Source organism: Pithys albifrons, chromosome 17 (genome assembly GCF_047495875.1).
Source record: "Pithys albifrons albifrons isolate INPA30051 chromosome 17, PitAlb_v1, whole genome shotgun sequence".
Classification (NCBI taxonomy): Eukaryota; Metazoa; Chordata; class Aves; order Passeriformes; family Thamnophilidae; genus Pithys; species Pithys albifrons.
The window spans coordinates 6,249,496-6,265,991 of NC_092474.1; the positions used below are offsets into that span (position 1 = coordinate 6,249,496).

At 50.0% G+C, this 16,496-nt stretch overlaps 2 protein-coding genes across 2 annotated transcripts in view; one reads left to right on the forward strand and one right to left on the reverse strand.

The window, feature by feature from the left end:
* Positions 1-58: 58 nt before the first annotated feature.
* On the forward strand, positions 59-8,064 carry RNF34 (ring finger protein 34). The gene is made up of 6 exons (XM_071572440.1): positions 59-110; positions 2,679-2,894; positions 4,183-4,572; positions 4,888-4,941; positions 5,182-5,383; positions 6,410-8,064. The coding sequence occupies exons 1-6, from the start codon at positions 105-107 to the stop codon at positions 6,595-6,597; spliced, it is 1,056 nt and encodes a 351-aa protein (XP_071428541.1). The 5' UTR covers positions 59-104; the 3' UTR covers positions 6,598-8,064.
* Positions 8,065-8,308: 244 nt separating this feature from the next.
* Positions 8,309-16,496, reverse strand: part of KDM2B (lysine demethylase 2B) — a 107,183-nt gene continuing 98,995 nt past the window's right edge. The window contains 8 exon segments of the mRNA XM_071572439.1: positions 8,309-9,561; positions 10,003-10,221; positions 10,891-11,052; positions 11,506-11,669; positions 13,030-13,181; positions 13,183-13,707; positions 14,430-14,693; positions 15,317-15,403. Coding sequence (XP_071428540.1) covers positions 9,380-9,561; positions 10,003-10,221; positions 10,891-11,052; positions 11,506-11,669; positions 13,030-13,181; positions 13,183-13,707; positions 14,430-14,693; positions 15,317-15,403 — 1,755 coding nt within the window. The 3' untranslated portion in view covers positions 8,309-9,379.

A 16,496-nucleotide genomic window follows, 5' to 3' on the forward strand; every position in this document is an offset into this window, starting at 1 on the left:
GCTCCCATTGGCCGCTCGCGCTCACCGTCGGTGCGGCTCAGCCAATGGGCGCGCGGCGGGTGCCGCCCTGCGCGCGGCGGGTCGGGGGCGGTGGCGGAGCGGCCATGAAGGTGAGGGGGGTCCGTCTGTGTGTCTGTCCGTGTGGGGGGACAGCGCCGTGCCCGCCGCGGGGAGGGGCGGGGGGCGGCCGGGCTGGGCACGGGAACCGCGCTGGCACCTCCGCGGGGTGTCCGGGCCGGGTACCGCCTCAGGCCGCGGCCGCCGTGCCGCTGTGAGGGGCGGCCGGGCCGGCCCCGCCGGGCTGAGGGGGCCCCGCGCTGAGTCAGCGGCCGAGCCGGGCCTGTGAGGGGCTCCGGGCCCCCGCCGGCCCTCCCTGAGGCGGCCGGGGGCGAGCCGGGCCTGGAACAGCTTTGCTGGGCCAAGGGAGGGTCAAAAGAGGAAGTTTCGGTTAAAATAGTTTCAATAAATGCCTCCCGCCGCCCCCGCACGGCCCCGCAGCGCACCCGCCGGCCACGGGCCTGGGGGACCGGCCCGGCCCGGCTCGGGTGGAACCCTCGGCGGGGAACACCCCAAAGGCAGACACAGCAGCGGAGGAGTTTGGAGCGGTGTTTGCCCTGTAGGACAAACATAAGGTACGGAGGGACAGCCAGAGGGTGCCCGGTGGCAGCCGGTGAGAAGAGAATATGGAAGTGGAGAGTGACGGGTTTGGTGCAGAAGTTGGCAGCGAGGCAGGTTCTGGTTTACCGTGTCTCGTTTGTGTGTTGTTGTGGTGTCGGTGCTTTTCAGCACGGTCTTATTTCTTCTACGGAACAATATGGAGAGTCTAGACATGGTAATTCAATTAGCAGTTAATGACCCGAGGGCACAGAAGGAATCCACAGGTGACGTAGGTATGGAAAGGAGAAAACCAAGATGCCCGGGTAGCCTTATCTTTCACCTTCAGATGACTGAGTGAGTGGTTGGCACTACGATATTCTCTCTTTGATACGTGCAATATTCATGTGTCCAAAATGGGTAACAAAAAACTCCTAAAACTATATTTATGTAGTGTTGACAGTGATGTCTGAGCGGTTGTTACAGGCTCTGGAATAAAACAAGTCTAAGAAGCAGGTGTAAACTCTCAGTCCGGGCTTGTGGGAGCAAATACCTCCTGTCCTTTTAGTCCTTGTGTGTCCTGCTGCTGACGTGACCCCCAAAAGGCAGGAGTTGTAATGAAACAAGTTGAATTTTGACAAACTCTTTTGGTTCATTGTTTTATTTTTCTGTTATTTGTTTGTGACTATTTTAAAATCTTTTAAATATACAATTAGCTCGTCAGTTTTTACAACTAGTAGAAGAATGTGAGTAATGTTTGTGTTACAGCTTTCCCTTAAGATGAGAAGTACTTTTTCAGAATTCCCAAGTTATAAAACTTGGAGCTCTGTTGGATTAAGTCATTGGTTTTCAGGATGTGTTTCTGGCAAGTTAATTCCTCTTGCCTAACAAACTCGGATAATTACATACAACTTGTTTTGTCCAGGGAAAATGAGTATTGATCTGTTTTCACTTTTTATTATTGAGGAGTAGAAAACAAGCCTTAGTTTGAGGATTGGATTTCATATGGAAATTAGTCTGGAGTTAAAGCTGATGTGCCTGTTGTGGTTGGTTTGGGTTCTACAGCAAGAATTTCAAGTCTCAAAAGCAATTATTTTCCATCCTTGTGCTTGGGGGAAACAAAAAAAAGAGGCTGCTCTGGAATAAAAAAAGAGAACAGCTGTTAAGTAAATAATTACGTGTAAAGGATGTTCTGCTCCTCAGCTTCCTGCCAGAGACAACTCATATGATTGTTTACCCCTTGTGTTGGTTTTGTTTTACCAGTTTTAGGGAGCCACCTCACAGTAATTAAACTTGTGACCTGAACAACCTGGAGTCCAAATTCCACCTCTAAGTAGAATATGCACTTTTGATAGAGAATCGAGCACTAAAGGCTTTCAGGGATAAAAAGCAGCACTTTTTTAATGTGTCTGGAGTTTTTTGTAGTGTTTTAAGATTGTGCAACTCAAAACTGAAATCCAGTCCATAAGGAGTAAGGTCTTTTAAAGTTGTTTTAATTTCTGTTATACATTTTGTAATCAAGAAAGGAGGTCCTGAAAAGCATTTCCCTCTCAGTGAAACCAGACTGTAATTAGCTTCTAACCAAGGTTGGTTTTCAAGTTTGAAACCCAGGAATGTTTTTTTAGAGAGAGTTTTGTTGTGAGTCAGTAAAGAGCTGGATTAGTTCTGGAGCAGATCCTGCAGGGACAGCTCTGCATTAATCATGAGAAATTGCAGTTTCTGCCTGTCACCCTTTTGGGTTTTGCCCCTCACCAACAACAGGCTCTGAGTCTCCTCTTTCCTTGCTCCACCATTGCATCATCTCCTCAAATTCCTGACTCTCTTTGTGGGAAATTCTGCTGGCAAAGGAGTTGAGTGTGAGCTCCGTGTGCCTGCCTTGGCCCCTTGGAGGCAAATCTTTCCCACTCTGGATTTCATCTGGAGTGGAGCTCGGGGCTGTCCCAACATTCCTGGAGCTCTGGGAATTCCCACCACGTGTTTCTGGGGTGACAACAGATGGAGTGAAGCGGCTCCTCAGCTGCACGTCACATCTGATGGGGGCTCTCAGATGTTAATTTTGTGCTCTTGCTCTGTGCTGTTTCCAGGCGGGAGCCACTTCCATGTGGGCCTCCTGCTGCGGGCTGCTGAACGAGGTGATGGGCACGGGCGCGGTGCGGGGCCAGCAGGCCTTTGGAGGGGGCGCCGGCCCCTTCAGGTTCACTCCCAGCACGGACTTCCCGGCGTACCCGGCCCCAGCCGCGGCCGGCACCAACATCGTCTGCAAAGCCTGTGGGCTTTCCTTCTCAGTTTTCAGGAAAAAAGTGAGTGTGTTTCCTGTTACACAGTTTCTACTCCTGTGCACTAATCTGGGAGATGAGTGTGTGTGTCGAGGAGGGAGGAAGTGCCTTGGTCACAGGAAATTACTGTCAGCCAGGATTAGAAGTTAAGAGGTCTCATGTTCATTAGTCAGTGACACGCTGGGTCTGGGCTGACCTGAAAATTAATACGCTCTCATAAGACACGTGCTGGCTTCAGATTTGTGCACATTAAAGCAACTCTGGTTTTGAAGATGGCACCAAACACAGTGGCTGAGTAGGAGAATGAACAAACTGGGTGGTGGCAAAGGTAAAAACTCCAGTGCAGTGTCACAGCTTCCTTCTGGGAATTCCTAGTGCAGTTCTGATAGTTTCCTAACCAGCTTTAGTTCTGCTGAATGCTGTTGTGCTCCAACAGCCTCTTGCTCCTTTGGGACACAGGTTGGTGGGTTAATGGAGATAAAGAAAATTGGCATGTTAATGTTATTTCTGTGTATCACAACTGTCCAGGATCGTTATTGTGTCCCCTCAGTCACCTCATCCTCTGCAGCTCTTGCAGCTGATCATGAAGCCTCTTCCCTCAGGTTGTGTGTTGTTTCCCCCTTCCTGTGTATCCTGTTGGTCAACATGGCAAATGCTTTGTTGAATTAAGTGTTGTGTAGGGGTGTTTTCTGAGGCTGATATTAATTTACTAAAATCCTGAAAACCTTGAAGAGTTTGGGTTTGTTCACAGCAGATGAAATGCTGACAGTCTTGCCTGTTCCAGCTTTTGTGTATTGTGGGTCTTTTGAACAAAGGTCTCTTCAGAAGTGACATCTGGGCAGCTGGGACTATTTCCCCACCATGTGATTCATCATATCCAAGGCCTGCTTTGAATCCTGGGAATCAGTTGAGGAAGAAACACATTCTTCAAAGTTAGGGGGTTATGCAGGTTTCTTACACATGTGAAAAGATCAGTTACAGCATATGCAGAAGTGTTTTAACAGACCATAAAGTTGGTTTCAGTTTAATTTGTTGTCTAAACTACAACTCCAGTACTTCATTAATTTGTTTATTCACAATGTTCTTCACTGAACTTTCACGTCAGCCTCAGTAGTGCCCCAGAGGGGAGGGACAGCCTTGGGACACCTGCAGAACCGTCTGACAGGGCAGTTTTCTGCACTTAAATCTCAAAAATTACACGTCACAACTGACAGTGGAAAAACTAATGGTGAATTCTGCAGCCTGGAGAGGGAGAGAGCAGGGCCTGGGTTTGTTCTGTGACAGCTGAATGTGTTTCTCTGCTCCCCCTCAGCACGTGTGCTGTGACTGCAAGAAGGATTTTTGCTCGGTTTGTTCGGTCTTGCAAGAGAATCTTCGGAGATGCTCCACTTGCCACTTGCTGCAGGAAACAGCCTTCCAGAGACCTCAGCTCATGAGATTGAAAGTGAAGGACCTGCGCCAGTACCTGATCCTCAGAAACATCCCCACAGACACCTGCAGGGAGAAGGAGGACCTGGTGGACCTGGTGCTGTGCCACCACGGGCTGGGGGCGCAGGGGGACACGGACGCTGGCAGCCTGCGCTCCTCACGCTCACACACCTCGGGCTTCTTCTCCCACCCCTTCTCCATGTCTGTGTCCATGTCCAGTGCTGCAGAACTGGCAAACAGAAGGGGAAGCACAGAAAGTGGAACACCTTCACGGGTACAGTAGTGAACATGTTTCACAGTGTGGCACTGGGGGTTTGTTTGCTTTTGAAGTTACACATCACTTGGAAATAAAACACCAGTTGAAACAGTTTCAGGGGCAGGAAAACACCTTTTGTATCCCACACCCAGAACCAGGAGGTCACTAACAAAGATTCCTAGTTTAGGTGAGAGGTGACTTAAGCCCATAATGATTAGTAGCAATTAGAGCTTCAGAGTGTCATTGTCACCTGTGATCACTTCAGTACAATGAAAAGAGTTTTATAAGGGAATAATATGGCTTTTATTCTGATTAGTTTCATTTTGTACACAGGGACAAACAGAAACACCTGTAAATAATGAAGAAGAAGAAAGTGCAGAAGAGCAGGTGAGAGATGAACTATCCAAAGAATGGAATTTTTGTGTGTGACACCATAAGGGGTTCAGATCTGTCAACATTTGGCCTCGTGCTCTGGTTCTTCCAGAGTTTGCTGCCAGGCAACCAATGTCTGCACATACTTGCTTTAAAAATAATTAAACTTCAGCCAAGCTGCTGCAGCTTCATGTAGCTCCAGGTGTGGGGCTCTGAACTTGGCAGGATCTAACCCCATTCACTGGTGTGTTTCAGACCCCTGGGCTGTCCAGGAAGCGAGCGAGGGCGTCGCTGTCCGACATCTCCAGCCTGGAGGACATCGAGGGGTTGAGTGTTCGGCAGCTGAAGGAAATACTCGCCTGTAACTTTGTCAACTACTCAGGATGCTGTGAGAAATGGGAGCTTGTGGAGAAAGTGAGCAGGCTGTACAGAGAGAGCGAGGAAAACCACAAGACACGTAGGTTTAGTCTCACTTTCTTAAGACTATTCATTGTCTGGTTTCCAGTGTTTGGTTCTGCCAACAGAAGGACTTGGTACCTGAGTTGGAACACCTGGAAGGTGGGTTTGAACAATGCAAGGTGCCCCTAGTGTAGATGAACATGGTTCTAGTGAGTAATTGCAGATTTCCAGGGTTGTGCTGGTTTTTTGAGACTCTTTCCCAAAGCCTGGAGAGCTCAGCTTTCATGGTGAAGGTACAATTGCACAACTGAGAACCAGTTTCTCAGAGAACATGAAACCTGGCACCTCTCTGTGGTTTGCTGGGTTTCACGGGGCATTACCCCGGGGCTGCTCTGTCGCTGAGCAGAGCAGGGCAGTCAGGTCTGTCACTGCAGCCCAGGGTGGCAAAACTCCAAGTGGTTTGGTCTCAGTCCATGTTTTCATGGTGAGGTGGTTCTGTGGCTGCAGCTCAGTGACTGGGGATGTTCTACCTCTGTTTCACTCAGCAGTTGGAGTCTTTCACGTGTGTGGTTGTAAAATATCCACAGACCAATTCCTTCTCACACAAACAAACCTTGGGAAAAAAACCTTTAAACTTAGGATTTTTAGTTTTTCCCCATTGTCTGATGGAACATTCAGTTAATTGATGAGGATATTGGCTTTTTGCAATGAAACCTGACAATTTTTGTTCAGTTCTGCCACCTTTGTGGCCTACTTAAAGCTTCCACTTCTTAGTCTGCTTTATTATTATTGTGTTTAATCTTCTGAGGAAAAGTGTTCTGCCAAACACTGAGCTTGGGACGGAAAACCAACATGCTCTGAATTTTAATCCAGCAGCTTATTTCACAGTCATTATTTTCTGAGTTGAAAGAATGGAGCTGAATATTGGGATGTTCACTGAGGGACTTCCTAGTGCTTTTGGAGCAATGTAGATGAGTTCTTGGCTGGGGATAGAAAAGCTGTTGTGGCAGGGGAAGATCTGTGTCCCCAGGGAGCTGGGCTGGGCTGGAGCTGTCCCGGCCTGACCTGGCTGTGTTGGTTGCAGAGGGGGAGAAGATGCAGCTGCCCGAGGACGACGAGAACCTGTGCCGGATCTGCATGGACGCGCTGATCGACTGCGTGCTGCTGGAGTGCGGCCACATGGTCACCTGCACAAAGTGCGGCAAGCGCATGAGCGAGTGCCCCATCTGCCGGCAGTACGTGGTGCGCGCCGTGCACGTCTTCAAGTCCTAACGCCGCCCCGGGGAGCCTGGCCAGGTGGGAACAGCGGCCCTGCAGCTTGGGAAAGGCTTCTTGTACCCCCTGGAGCAGGGCAGGGCTGTGTGACCCTGCTGGGAACTGTTGAGTCAAACTGTTTACAGCAGGCGTTGCTCTCTTCTGAAGAACCACCTCCTCGCGCACTCAGCACTCAGCAAGTGGTCAGCAAACACCTCTGCTTGAGCCTGTCAGCCTGTGGCGTTCTTAGTGCATTAGAAGCAATGAATATATCAGATGAATATTCAGCTTTTCCCCAACTCCAGAATGTACCTGTCCCGCCGCAGTGCCGCGCTCGGGCACGGCCGTGGGAAGCACTGCCATGAACTGCACCTGCACAGAAGCCCTTAAGCAATCTTGCTTTGTGCTGATTGCTCCTTCTGAATGTCTGTCATGACACACGTGCTGTCTTGGCTGTTCTCTGTCAATGTGCAAAACTCTGTCACTTTGCAGGGCTTGGGGGCTGCACAGGGCTCTGCCAGGTGGGCTCCAAAAACCAGTTACTGGGTGGTTTTTAGTTTAGGAAGAAAATATTTTTTTAAAAGGGGGTATTCTGGTAAACCATTAGTGTGGTCCTTAATCCGCTCATGCCTGTTGTAACTACTACTCTGTGATGATTGTACTCCATGTGCCGACAGCCTGATGTTACTGTGAACACTGGTCAGGGTCACCACCTCCCCGCTGCTAACCTGGAATGTGTGGCATTACTAACCTTAACTGGGGAGGGGTGAGGTGGGAGGAGGGACAGGAAACAGGTTTTGTTTAAAACCTCCTGTTCAGAGACTTGGAGCCAAGGCTGAGGCACAAAAACCAACTTCCCCATGGCTGCTGAGGGCCCTGTGTTGCTGCCAGCCCTTGGGCCAGGGCTGAGCTGGGCTTTGTGCCATCAGCACAGGCACAGGTCCTGATGGAGCAGGAATTGTGATGGTCCTTGTGGGATATTGTGAGGGATGACCTGAGGAGGAGGGGGCAAGAGCAGTTCTTGCTGGGGGGCCAAGACCCCTGTGGCCAAGCATGGCTATGGCAGTGATTGGTAAGTTCTCTGTAAAGAAAGAGGTGAGGAAGGACTGCCTGTCCAGTACAGTTATTCTTTGAGTTGATTGACAAAGGTACAGTCTATGTTTTGATTTGCCAGCTGCCAGCAGTGGACCTGCAGACTTGCACCTCTGCCACATGGGCACTGGTCTTGCTTTTGTGAACGGTTGGTGTGAAAGAGAGAAAGGGGCTCCTCCTCCCACTAAAACAGCTCCAAGCTCTCCTGGGTATTTTTCAGAAGGGAGCAAACCTCTCAATGGCTTTATTTTTTAGAAGTAACTTTTTAATGGTACTTAATTCCTGGAGTCTGTCCAGCAGGGCGGCTAATGAAGACAGACATGCCCTCGGTGTTATTTCCATGCTGCTCATTAGCCACTCAAGCTTAATAAAGATTGGTGATGGGCTCTACCAGCCTCTGCTTCTTCTTTTAACCAGCGCTGGAAGGGCTGGTGATTGCTGAGGCTTTAATGCTGGAGTTGTCAGTGCTCCTCCAGCTGGCCCTGGACAAATCCCTGCTGGGGGAATGCAGAGGGGGGTGTTCAGTTCCTCAGTCAAAAAGCATCAGAATCTGCTGACTTTGGGACAAAAACCACCCCTCACTGCAGCCACTCCCCACCCCCGGGGAACAGAAACGCACAGAACCAGCACCTGTTTTTGTACAATTGTTTATACAAATTCAACAAAGGTAAAACTGCATCAGGAAGGTCTACGAAAACAACACCATACAACAATGGCACTTATGAATGCAGAATTTTACAATCAGGAAATAACCATGTTATAAACCTTAAATGAGAACTCAACTCACACTTCAAAGAAAGAGAGACTACGTTTGACCATTTATTCTACTGCTGGACTCACTGTATAAATTAATTTTATATTGAGTACAAGAGCTCATGCTACAGAGTGAAACCCTCCTATGTGCAAAAGCTGAAATTGGAATTTTTTTTAAAATTTTGAGAAAAAGGTGATTTCTATACAGATAAAAGTGTTTTACTTCAACTATAATTTACACCTTATTTCCACAACATGCTTATGTCACTTCTGAAGTATACAAAGCAGGATATAAACTTCCATTAAAACATGCTTTAAGTTGAAAGTATGAACCTACTTTTCCTGACCTGGGCACGTTTGTAGATAGATACTGTCTACGAAGTATAGGTTAAGTTCTCGCCTACCATAAGTAAAGATAAAAATTGGCAATCAAAACCAAAACACTGGTAATGCATTCAAACATTGCATAAATAATTTTTAAACAATTTTTGTACAAAAATAGTTCTGCATAATGTAAGATGTAACAAAACAAAACGTGTTAAGAAGGCAGAAATGCAGTGCGTGGTCCACTTGAATGACACCAACTTTTTTTTTTTCTTGTTTTAAGAAATGAAAAGCAGAAATCAAATTTACACTACCAAGCACATGCTGTGGTACTTTAAATAACAGTATTTCTTGGAGCTCAGTCCTCTTCCGGGTGTGAACAATTATCACCAGTAACAGTCGCCTTATGGATTTGCATAAGAGCCAGTGCAGGACATCCCAGGTGGACTGAGTTAGTGGCACAAGTTGAAATTCTTAACATGGGTAGTTTCACGTTGTTCTCTCCTCGACAAGAGTTGTAAAATCCAATTGCGGCATTTTCTGATATTCCAAGTTCCCAATTGAAAATAAAATCCCTACGTGTTCTTAGTCCCTTCCCCCCCTCGCCCCAGTATTTACACGAGTCCTTTCACTAACTCAGTTTTTGCAGGAGTTTTTCTTCCACTTGCCCGAACTGGACACTTACGGACATCTCCGCGATGAACTGCTCGCAGCCCTCCTTCGTCACTTGCTTGCAGTACCTCAGGTCGATCTGGCAGATGTTCCCGCAACGTTTGAAGTAAGACAGGCACTGATCAGTGACCTTATTGCAGTCTGGGGGGAGAACAAGGGGGAGGAATTAACAACAGCCTGCCTTGGTTTGCTGTCAAACACGAGGATGGTTTATCCCTTTGTGCCGGCCGTGGAATCCCCAGGCAGCTCCACCACCCATCCCAATCCCCACAGCTGTTGTGTAACCCGAGGGATAAGGCCAAGAGGAGCCAGATGTGCAGAGCTGGAAAATCCCCTGGGAGGATAAGAACAACACAGGGCTCAGGGATGAGTGAGTAGAACACACATCAGGGATGAGCATGTACAGCTCAGGGATGAGTGTGCACAACACACATCTCAAACCACACACAGAGTACCACACTCAGCTCCCAAGAGGATGGGACTGTCCTGGCAGGGCGAGTTATGCCGGGGCAGGAAGAGCTGGATCAAACCCTCACACCAGCCCAACACCAGGGGCAGTTCCCCTCCCCCTGCATCCCTTACCTGATAAATTAATTTCCGTTAACGAGTCCCGCGTGGTGGTTCCGACGGCAGTCAGCAGGTTAATAGACTGATCTGTCACGTGGTTACAGTAACTGAGATTGAGTTTGGAGAGCAGAGGCATGTGCCTGATGATGAGCCGCAGAGAGGCGTCGGTGATGTCCAGCCCCCCCAGCCGCAGCTCCACGATGTTCCGTAGCTTGCTCCGGTTGTCGATCTGACCTGCAAGGTGAGGCAGCCCTGAGTCCCTGAGTCTCACCCCACACCACCAACATCTGCAGGCCCATGAAATGCACCGTGACACACAACACTGCTGCCCTACGTCAACCTCAGATGCTTTGCCTGTCTGGAGCTTTGGAGGGGACATCAGCAGGAACACTTTGTGTATTTTTGGAACAGGCACGTGGACAAAGCCACCCCCTGATTTCAAAACAAAAGGGATGAAAGTAACTGCAGGGGCCCAGCGGAATTACAAGTTGGGAATAAGCAGTAGCTGTGCAGGGCATGCCAGAAAGCAGATCTGATTTGCTCAAAATTTCACCTGAGCTGAACTCCGGGCGAATGTGGCATGACCCACAGAACTGCTCCTTCCCTGAACTGGAAGAAAGTGTTTCCATACTCTCTAAAGTACACCCGTTGCAGCCTGAAGAGAAGAAAGTCAGACAGAAAACCAGCACAGTGGCTCAGATGACGGATCAGCAGCCAGAAAATATCCCTGTCACCCCAGGGCTCCAGCCAGGAGGGGCTGCAAGTCACTACCTCAAACAGCCCGTGGGTCAGCACAGCCCCAGCACTGCTCTGGGGGCTCCCGCCCCTCTGCTCTGAGGGGACCAAACAGCAGAAGGTGCCACAGGGGCCGGGCTGGGGCTCCCACACGCCCCTCCCCGTTACCTGGGCGGTTGTCCGTGGGCGGCGACAGGAGGTCTCTCATTTGTGCGTCTTTCAGTCCCTCTGCCCACTGCACGTCCAGAGTCCGCAGCAAAGGACAGCTGGAGCTGCAAAGTGCCGACACTGCTATCCATGAGCACCCTGATAACAGCAGGTCCCGCAGACCTGCAGACACAGAAGAGGTTGGAGGGTGTGACCTTCCCACAGACACTCCAGCGATCACTACCACGCACGGGCTGCTCTGACAACACTCCCAGCACTCGGGGGGCAACTGGGACCCCGTGAGTCTCCTCCTGCCCAGCTCTGCATCCCTCCAACCACCCGGAACTTCACAGTGGGGATGAACCCCATCACCCCTCTCTGCTCATCACCTCAGCACAGGCCCCTTCCACCTGCTGGCCAAGGCCTGCCTCATTTTAACTAAACATGTCAAGTAGTCACAAAAAATAACTCTGGGCCCATTTTAACCCACTAATGCTTCATTTTTACATCTCTAAACCCCTCCCAGGAGAATCTGCCCCTCTCCCAGGACACCCAATCCCTGTGGAGCTTCCCCAGAGGCTGCAGTTTAGACACAAACTGGTTTGCTAAATTTGGTGAGCAGAACACATCACTTACCTGGCAGTCTGTTGATAAGCCAACTCAGCTGCTTTTTAGATATATTTGTCCAGCTAAGATCAAGGGTTACAGGCTGTCTCCTAATAATGCCACTAAGCATAAGTGGAGTGATGGATTTACAATGGTTTAAATCTATTTTGGTCCATAATCTTTTGTCACAGCACCTACCCGAAAAGAAAAAAGCCAACAGCACTTAATTTGGCACTTGATTGGATTTCTGCAAGGCTTCAAAAGATGTCATTAAACAGCAGGAAAAACTACAGTATTTAAGTGAAAATAGCAAAAATAAGGCCTAGTGATGCTAAGATAAACACAACCCCACACAGTGTTACATAAGTTTAAAGTTTCTCCATTAAATATATCCTGCAATAAAGCATGGAATTATTTCCACATAATTACAAGTGTCAACAACTTCAGATCCCACTTTAAGTCATCCCAGCACTTAACTGAAATCCATTTTCTAGCCTGAAGACAAGCCACTGCTCCTTCCTTACCTTTTGACTATGAAGCTTGGTTTTGAATTAACACCCTTGTGATTTCCCCTGTGCTTTCCTTACTTAAAACCAGTGGATTTGGTAAAACAGATCCCCCCTCCCCTGTTCTTTCTGTCATTTCTATCCATGTGGCTTATGCATTGTCTCTCTCTATGTTCTCTAAGGGCAACAACACCAAGTCCTGAGTAGTGTGCAGGAATCTGCATTTTCTCAGGTTTTTTTCCATTAGCAAATACTGTATTTAAGTGGGAAATGCATTTGCAGCTTTCAGTGACACCAGGCAGCCCATATGGAGGAGACAGTCCACAAACATCACCTGGCACTGAATTATCAGCCCCTCCACTTGGTCTGAACACGTTTTGTTCCCAGGCTGTGCCAGAAAGGAGCCTGTTACAGTCCAGTCTGTCCACGTGTGCAGGTGCAGAACCTCGGATGAGTCACAACAGCCACGAGGCTGCACTGCAGGTTCAGTGAAACCTGTCCCTCTGTGCACTGAGGCTGCTGCTCAGCTGTGCCAGGGCTCACGGGTACCCTGGGCACAGGGGACATGCTGTGAGTCAGCACCATGAACAAAGGACCCCCAGCACACAGGAACACTCCCCCCCACAGGGGGACAATCAGCACAGCCCTTGAGAGCAGCTCCCCGTGGGCACTGCAGGATCCTCCCTCTCTCAAGAGATATTTAAGAGCTGAACTGAACAAACGTTGGCCATCAGCAAGTCCTGGGGCAGAATGACACCCAGACTAAGCATGACCCAGACTGGCTGTTCCTGCAGCAGGAGCTCTGTGGGGTGTGACTGCAGGACAGGCTCAGCCTGGCAGGCTGACACCAGGGTGACATGCACAGCTCCCAGCAACAGCACCACGAGACACAAGACAGGCTGCTTCTCCAGCCACTGCTGGGCACCCCTTCCCTTGGGCTCGCCAGAGCTCCAGGGACAGCCTGCACAGCCCCCAGCACTCACCAGTGCCTCCCCCACCTGCCCATTCTGCCACACACCCCCCCCAGCTGCTCTCCCACCCTCCTTACCATCTGTTCCAGGTCTTGCAAACTCTCATACAGATGCACAAGTCTCTATGACTGAGGTAGCTAAAGACAGCCATCCAGACTTCCCTCTGCATCACGTGGGCTGCCCCATCATCCAGGGGGAGCGAGTCCGGAGGGGGGCTGATGGGGGGGGGGCCGGATGACGTGCCGCTCCATCTGGATGCACTTGGGGGGCGAGAGCGAGGGCGGGGGCCGGGCGATGCTGCGGGGGGTGCTGCGCAGGCTGGGCAGCAGCTGGTGGTGCCGCAGCTCCCGCGGGGTCCCGTTCAGCCCTTTGCTGAACCGGTGCAGTCTCTCGCTGTTGTTCAGCGCGCGCTTGGGCTCCTCGTTCTCGCTCTCGGGTTCGGATTTGATGGGTTGGTGGTTCTCATTGGCAAGGCTGTTCTCGGTTTTTTGGATCTCCTGGTTAAGCTCCTTGCTGAGCTCCTTGCTCAGTTCCTTGTTGGGAAGGCGCCTTTTCCTCCTCATCTTGAACTTCTTCTTGTCCCTGGGCTCGGCGCCCTCCGTGCTGGGGCCAGCGGTGGGCGAGCTGGACCGAGACTGGTCGCTGTCCTTGGCCCGGGGAGGCGCCTCTGGCAGCTCATCCTCAGGCTCCTGCTTGAGACGCCGCAGGGGCTTGATCATGGCAGTTCGGTCATCTGGAGCCTTCCACGATCGCCGCTGGAAGAGAAGAGACAAGGGCTGACCATTGGAGCAAGAATGTTCCCAGCAGCACTTCCCTTCCCTTCCCACGTGGATGCTTCATGCAGGGAGCCCTGCCCAGGGGGCCTCACCCACCCATCCAGGGACATCCACTGCCCAAAGGTACCGAGTTCAGGTGCCACCATAGATGAGCCTTCATTCCTGCCTCTGCAATCCAGCATTTCTGCATATCCCAAGTACTACATTTTGGAATGGCCCAAGAGCCCTGACTGTCACACTCAGGGCCAAACTGTTCCCAAGGCAGCTGGGAGCAGCCCCTGCTCCCTGCAGGCACCAGAAGGTGTCACTTCCAAAGCTCCCGGTGTGGCACATTCCCGGATCAGCCCCAAAACAGCTGCCAGGCGCCACCACGTGGACAGAGATGAAAAGGTTTCCATGAAAAATTCATTTTCACCTTGTTCCTACTCTGAGCACCTTGTAAAGACTTCTCAGCTAAAGTGGGTTTTCTAGTATTTTGAATAAAACAACAGCCACAGCCCAGCGTTTTCAGCCCCTGAACATCAACCCAAGTGTCACCGTTCCAGCCACTGTCCTGTCACAGCAGCAGCTTTCACAAAGGAACGTAAAACATCTCAGTTCCTTCGGAAACAGCCTGGGATTTCAGGATGAACTCCGAGCGAGCAGGCAGGAGACAGGAGTCCCAGCCCATGCAGGCACCTGGAAGGGCTGCTGTGCCTTACCCTCTTTCTCATTGTGGGTTCCTGCGACTTCTCGAACTTCCTCTTCCTCCACAGGTGCACCTCGTCGGACTTTCTCCTCAGGATCGAATCCACCGGAGCCTTTTTGGAATGTTCCTCCGATTTCCGCCGCGGGGGCTCCTCGCAGTCCCCTTTCCGCTTCGCTGCGTCCGGCACCTCCTTGTTGTTGTCCCTGTTGATCTTCTGCTCCTTCAGCAGCGACCCAGGCAGATTGGAGGCGTATTTGAAGCCCGGTCCGCGCTTTTGCTTGTACGCCAGAGAGACACAAAACACAAACCAACTTTATACCTTATGCATCTCTCAGCTCTTGTGGTTACTGATGGGTCAATCTCTTTGTAACACACACAGTGATTAGTGAGGAGTTAAAGTTTCAATTTCACAAAGTTATTTTTCTAACTACACACTTGCAAGTGTCTGTCTTGGTTTGCAAAGAAAGTTTCACTAATTCCAACAGACACTCCAGGTTTTGCATAATTGCTTCTGAATTTTTCATTTACTGTAAAGAACTTTCCTGGTTGAAATTAACATGCAGCAGTGCACAGAACTAACCTAAATATTCCCCAGGTTCTGGGTGAAGTGTTGGTACAAGAATGTAAAAATCATTTAGGAATAGAAAGCCATGATCTTATTTCCTTCAACTCATGGAATTGTCATGGAATGAAACAGAACCCTGGAATGCTTTGGGTTGGAAGGGACCTTCAAGATCCTCTAGTTCCAACCCCCCCCCCCCTCCATGGGTAATTAAGCACAAAACCTGAATTAAGCACAAAACCAAAAGCTGGTATTGGGCAAAATTGTATCTACAAGCCAGAGGGAATGCTTGAGATTTTGTATCTCATTCCAGCACCACTTATTCCCATTAAACTCACTTTTCCAGTTTTCCCTGCGTGGTTGCACTTTGGACACTCCCAGCAGTTCGGCAGCTCATCGTTAACCACACCATCCGATTCCTTCACCTGTGGGAGACACAATCCCATTCACAGTTGTGCTGGAAGATCAGGATCATTCCCAGGCATTTGGTACAGCTCAGTTTCCTCGGATCAACGGCTGCTCTCCCAGGGCTGAGCAGACACCCTGAGCAGGGCAGGTGCTGCTCCATCCTGCTGGTGCTGAGCCAGCCCTGGATCCTGCACAGCCACCCCTCTAATGATGACAGGGAGGAACGCACTCTGGCCACAGGGGCACCTGACAAAAGGGGTCAGCCCTGGGCTTTGTGTGAAGGTCAGTGCCAATCCCAGTGAACACATTCTGCTCTTGGAAAAACACCAGACAACACCCCCAGTCCAAACCAACCCGCCAAGGGCCAGGAGTGCAATCACAGCACCTCCAAATGTCCTCCCACCCACACGGTGTATTTGCACACCCCAATCCCCGTCCCCTCCTGGGGAGGCACAGCCTGATCCTTCCACAGGCAGGATTTCTCCCATACACATTCTCACATACATTAATCCCATTGGGCATTTTTAGCAGCAAAGCTCCCTGCACTGTAATCAAGTGTTCCTTAAAATACTTTTCTTTCTGGATCAGAACTAGCAGTCCCAGGCCTGCAGCCCTTCAGCCCATGTGCCAGTGAACAGTGGCTGCCAAGGCAGCTCAAGAACAGGCACGTTTGTTCACAAGACTGGACACATGGAGGCATTTTTAGGGTTTCTCACACCCCCAGATCCCCAGCCAGTGTGAGGGAGAGAAAGGCTGATGACTCCACTACCTCTGAGCCTGACATTTTGCTTTCTGAGAGAAAGCTCCGTGTTTTATGCTCAGTGCTGTTACACTCCAACAAAAGCAGAGTCCTGCCCCACGCAGCTGGAAAGCTGCTGGTTTCTGAATTTCCACAGAGGAGCCTGGATTGCTTCCCAAACAGGAGAGAAGTGTTTCAGAAAAGACATAAGATACACTCTCCACACAAACACATTCTCACCAATGGCACATTCTCATTTAAGGGTTTAGTGATATAGCCAGAAAAAAAAAACCTTTGGGGGCGGGAAAAGTCCAGAAAAATATTAATTTATTACTGTTGTAGACAACAAAAACATGCTGCTGTCCAGACTA

What these genes read in the sequence shown, in the direction of transcription:
- RNF34 (XM_071572440.1), top strand. An exon ending in TCTCAGTTTTCAGGAAAAAA is followed by an intron (nt 2,895 to 4,182) that starts GTGAGTGTGTTT and finishes GCTCCCCCTCAG; the next exon opens with CACGTGTGCTGTGACTGCAA. An exon ending in CGAGGAAAACCACAAGACAC is followed by an intron (nt 5,384 to 6,409) that starts GTAGGTTTAGTC and finishes TGTTGGTTGCAG; the next exon opens with AGGGGGAGAAGATGCAGCTG.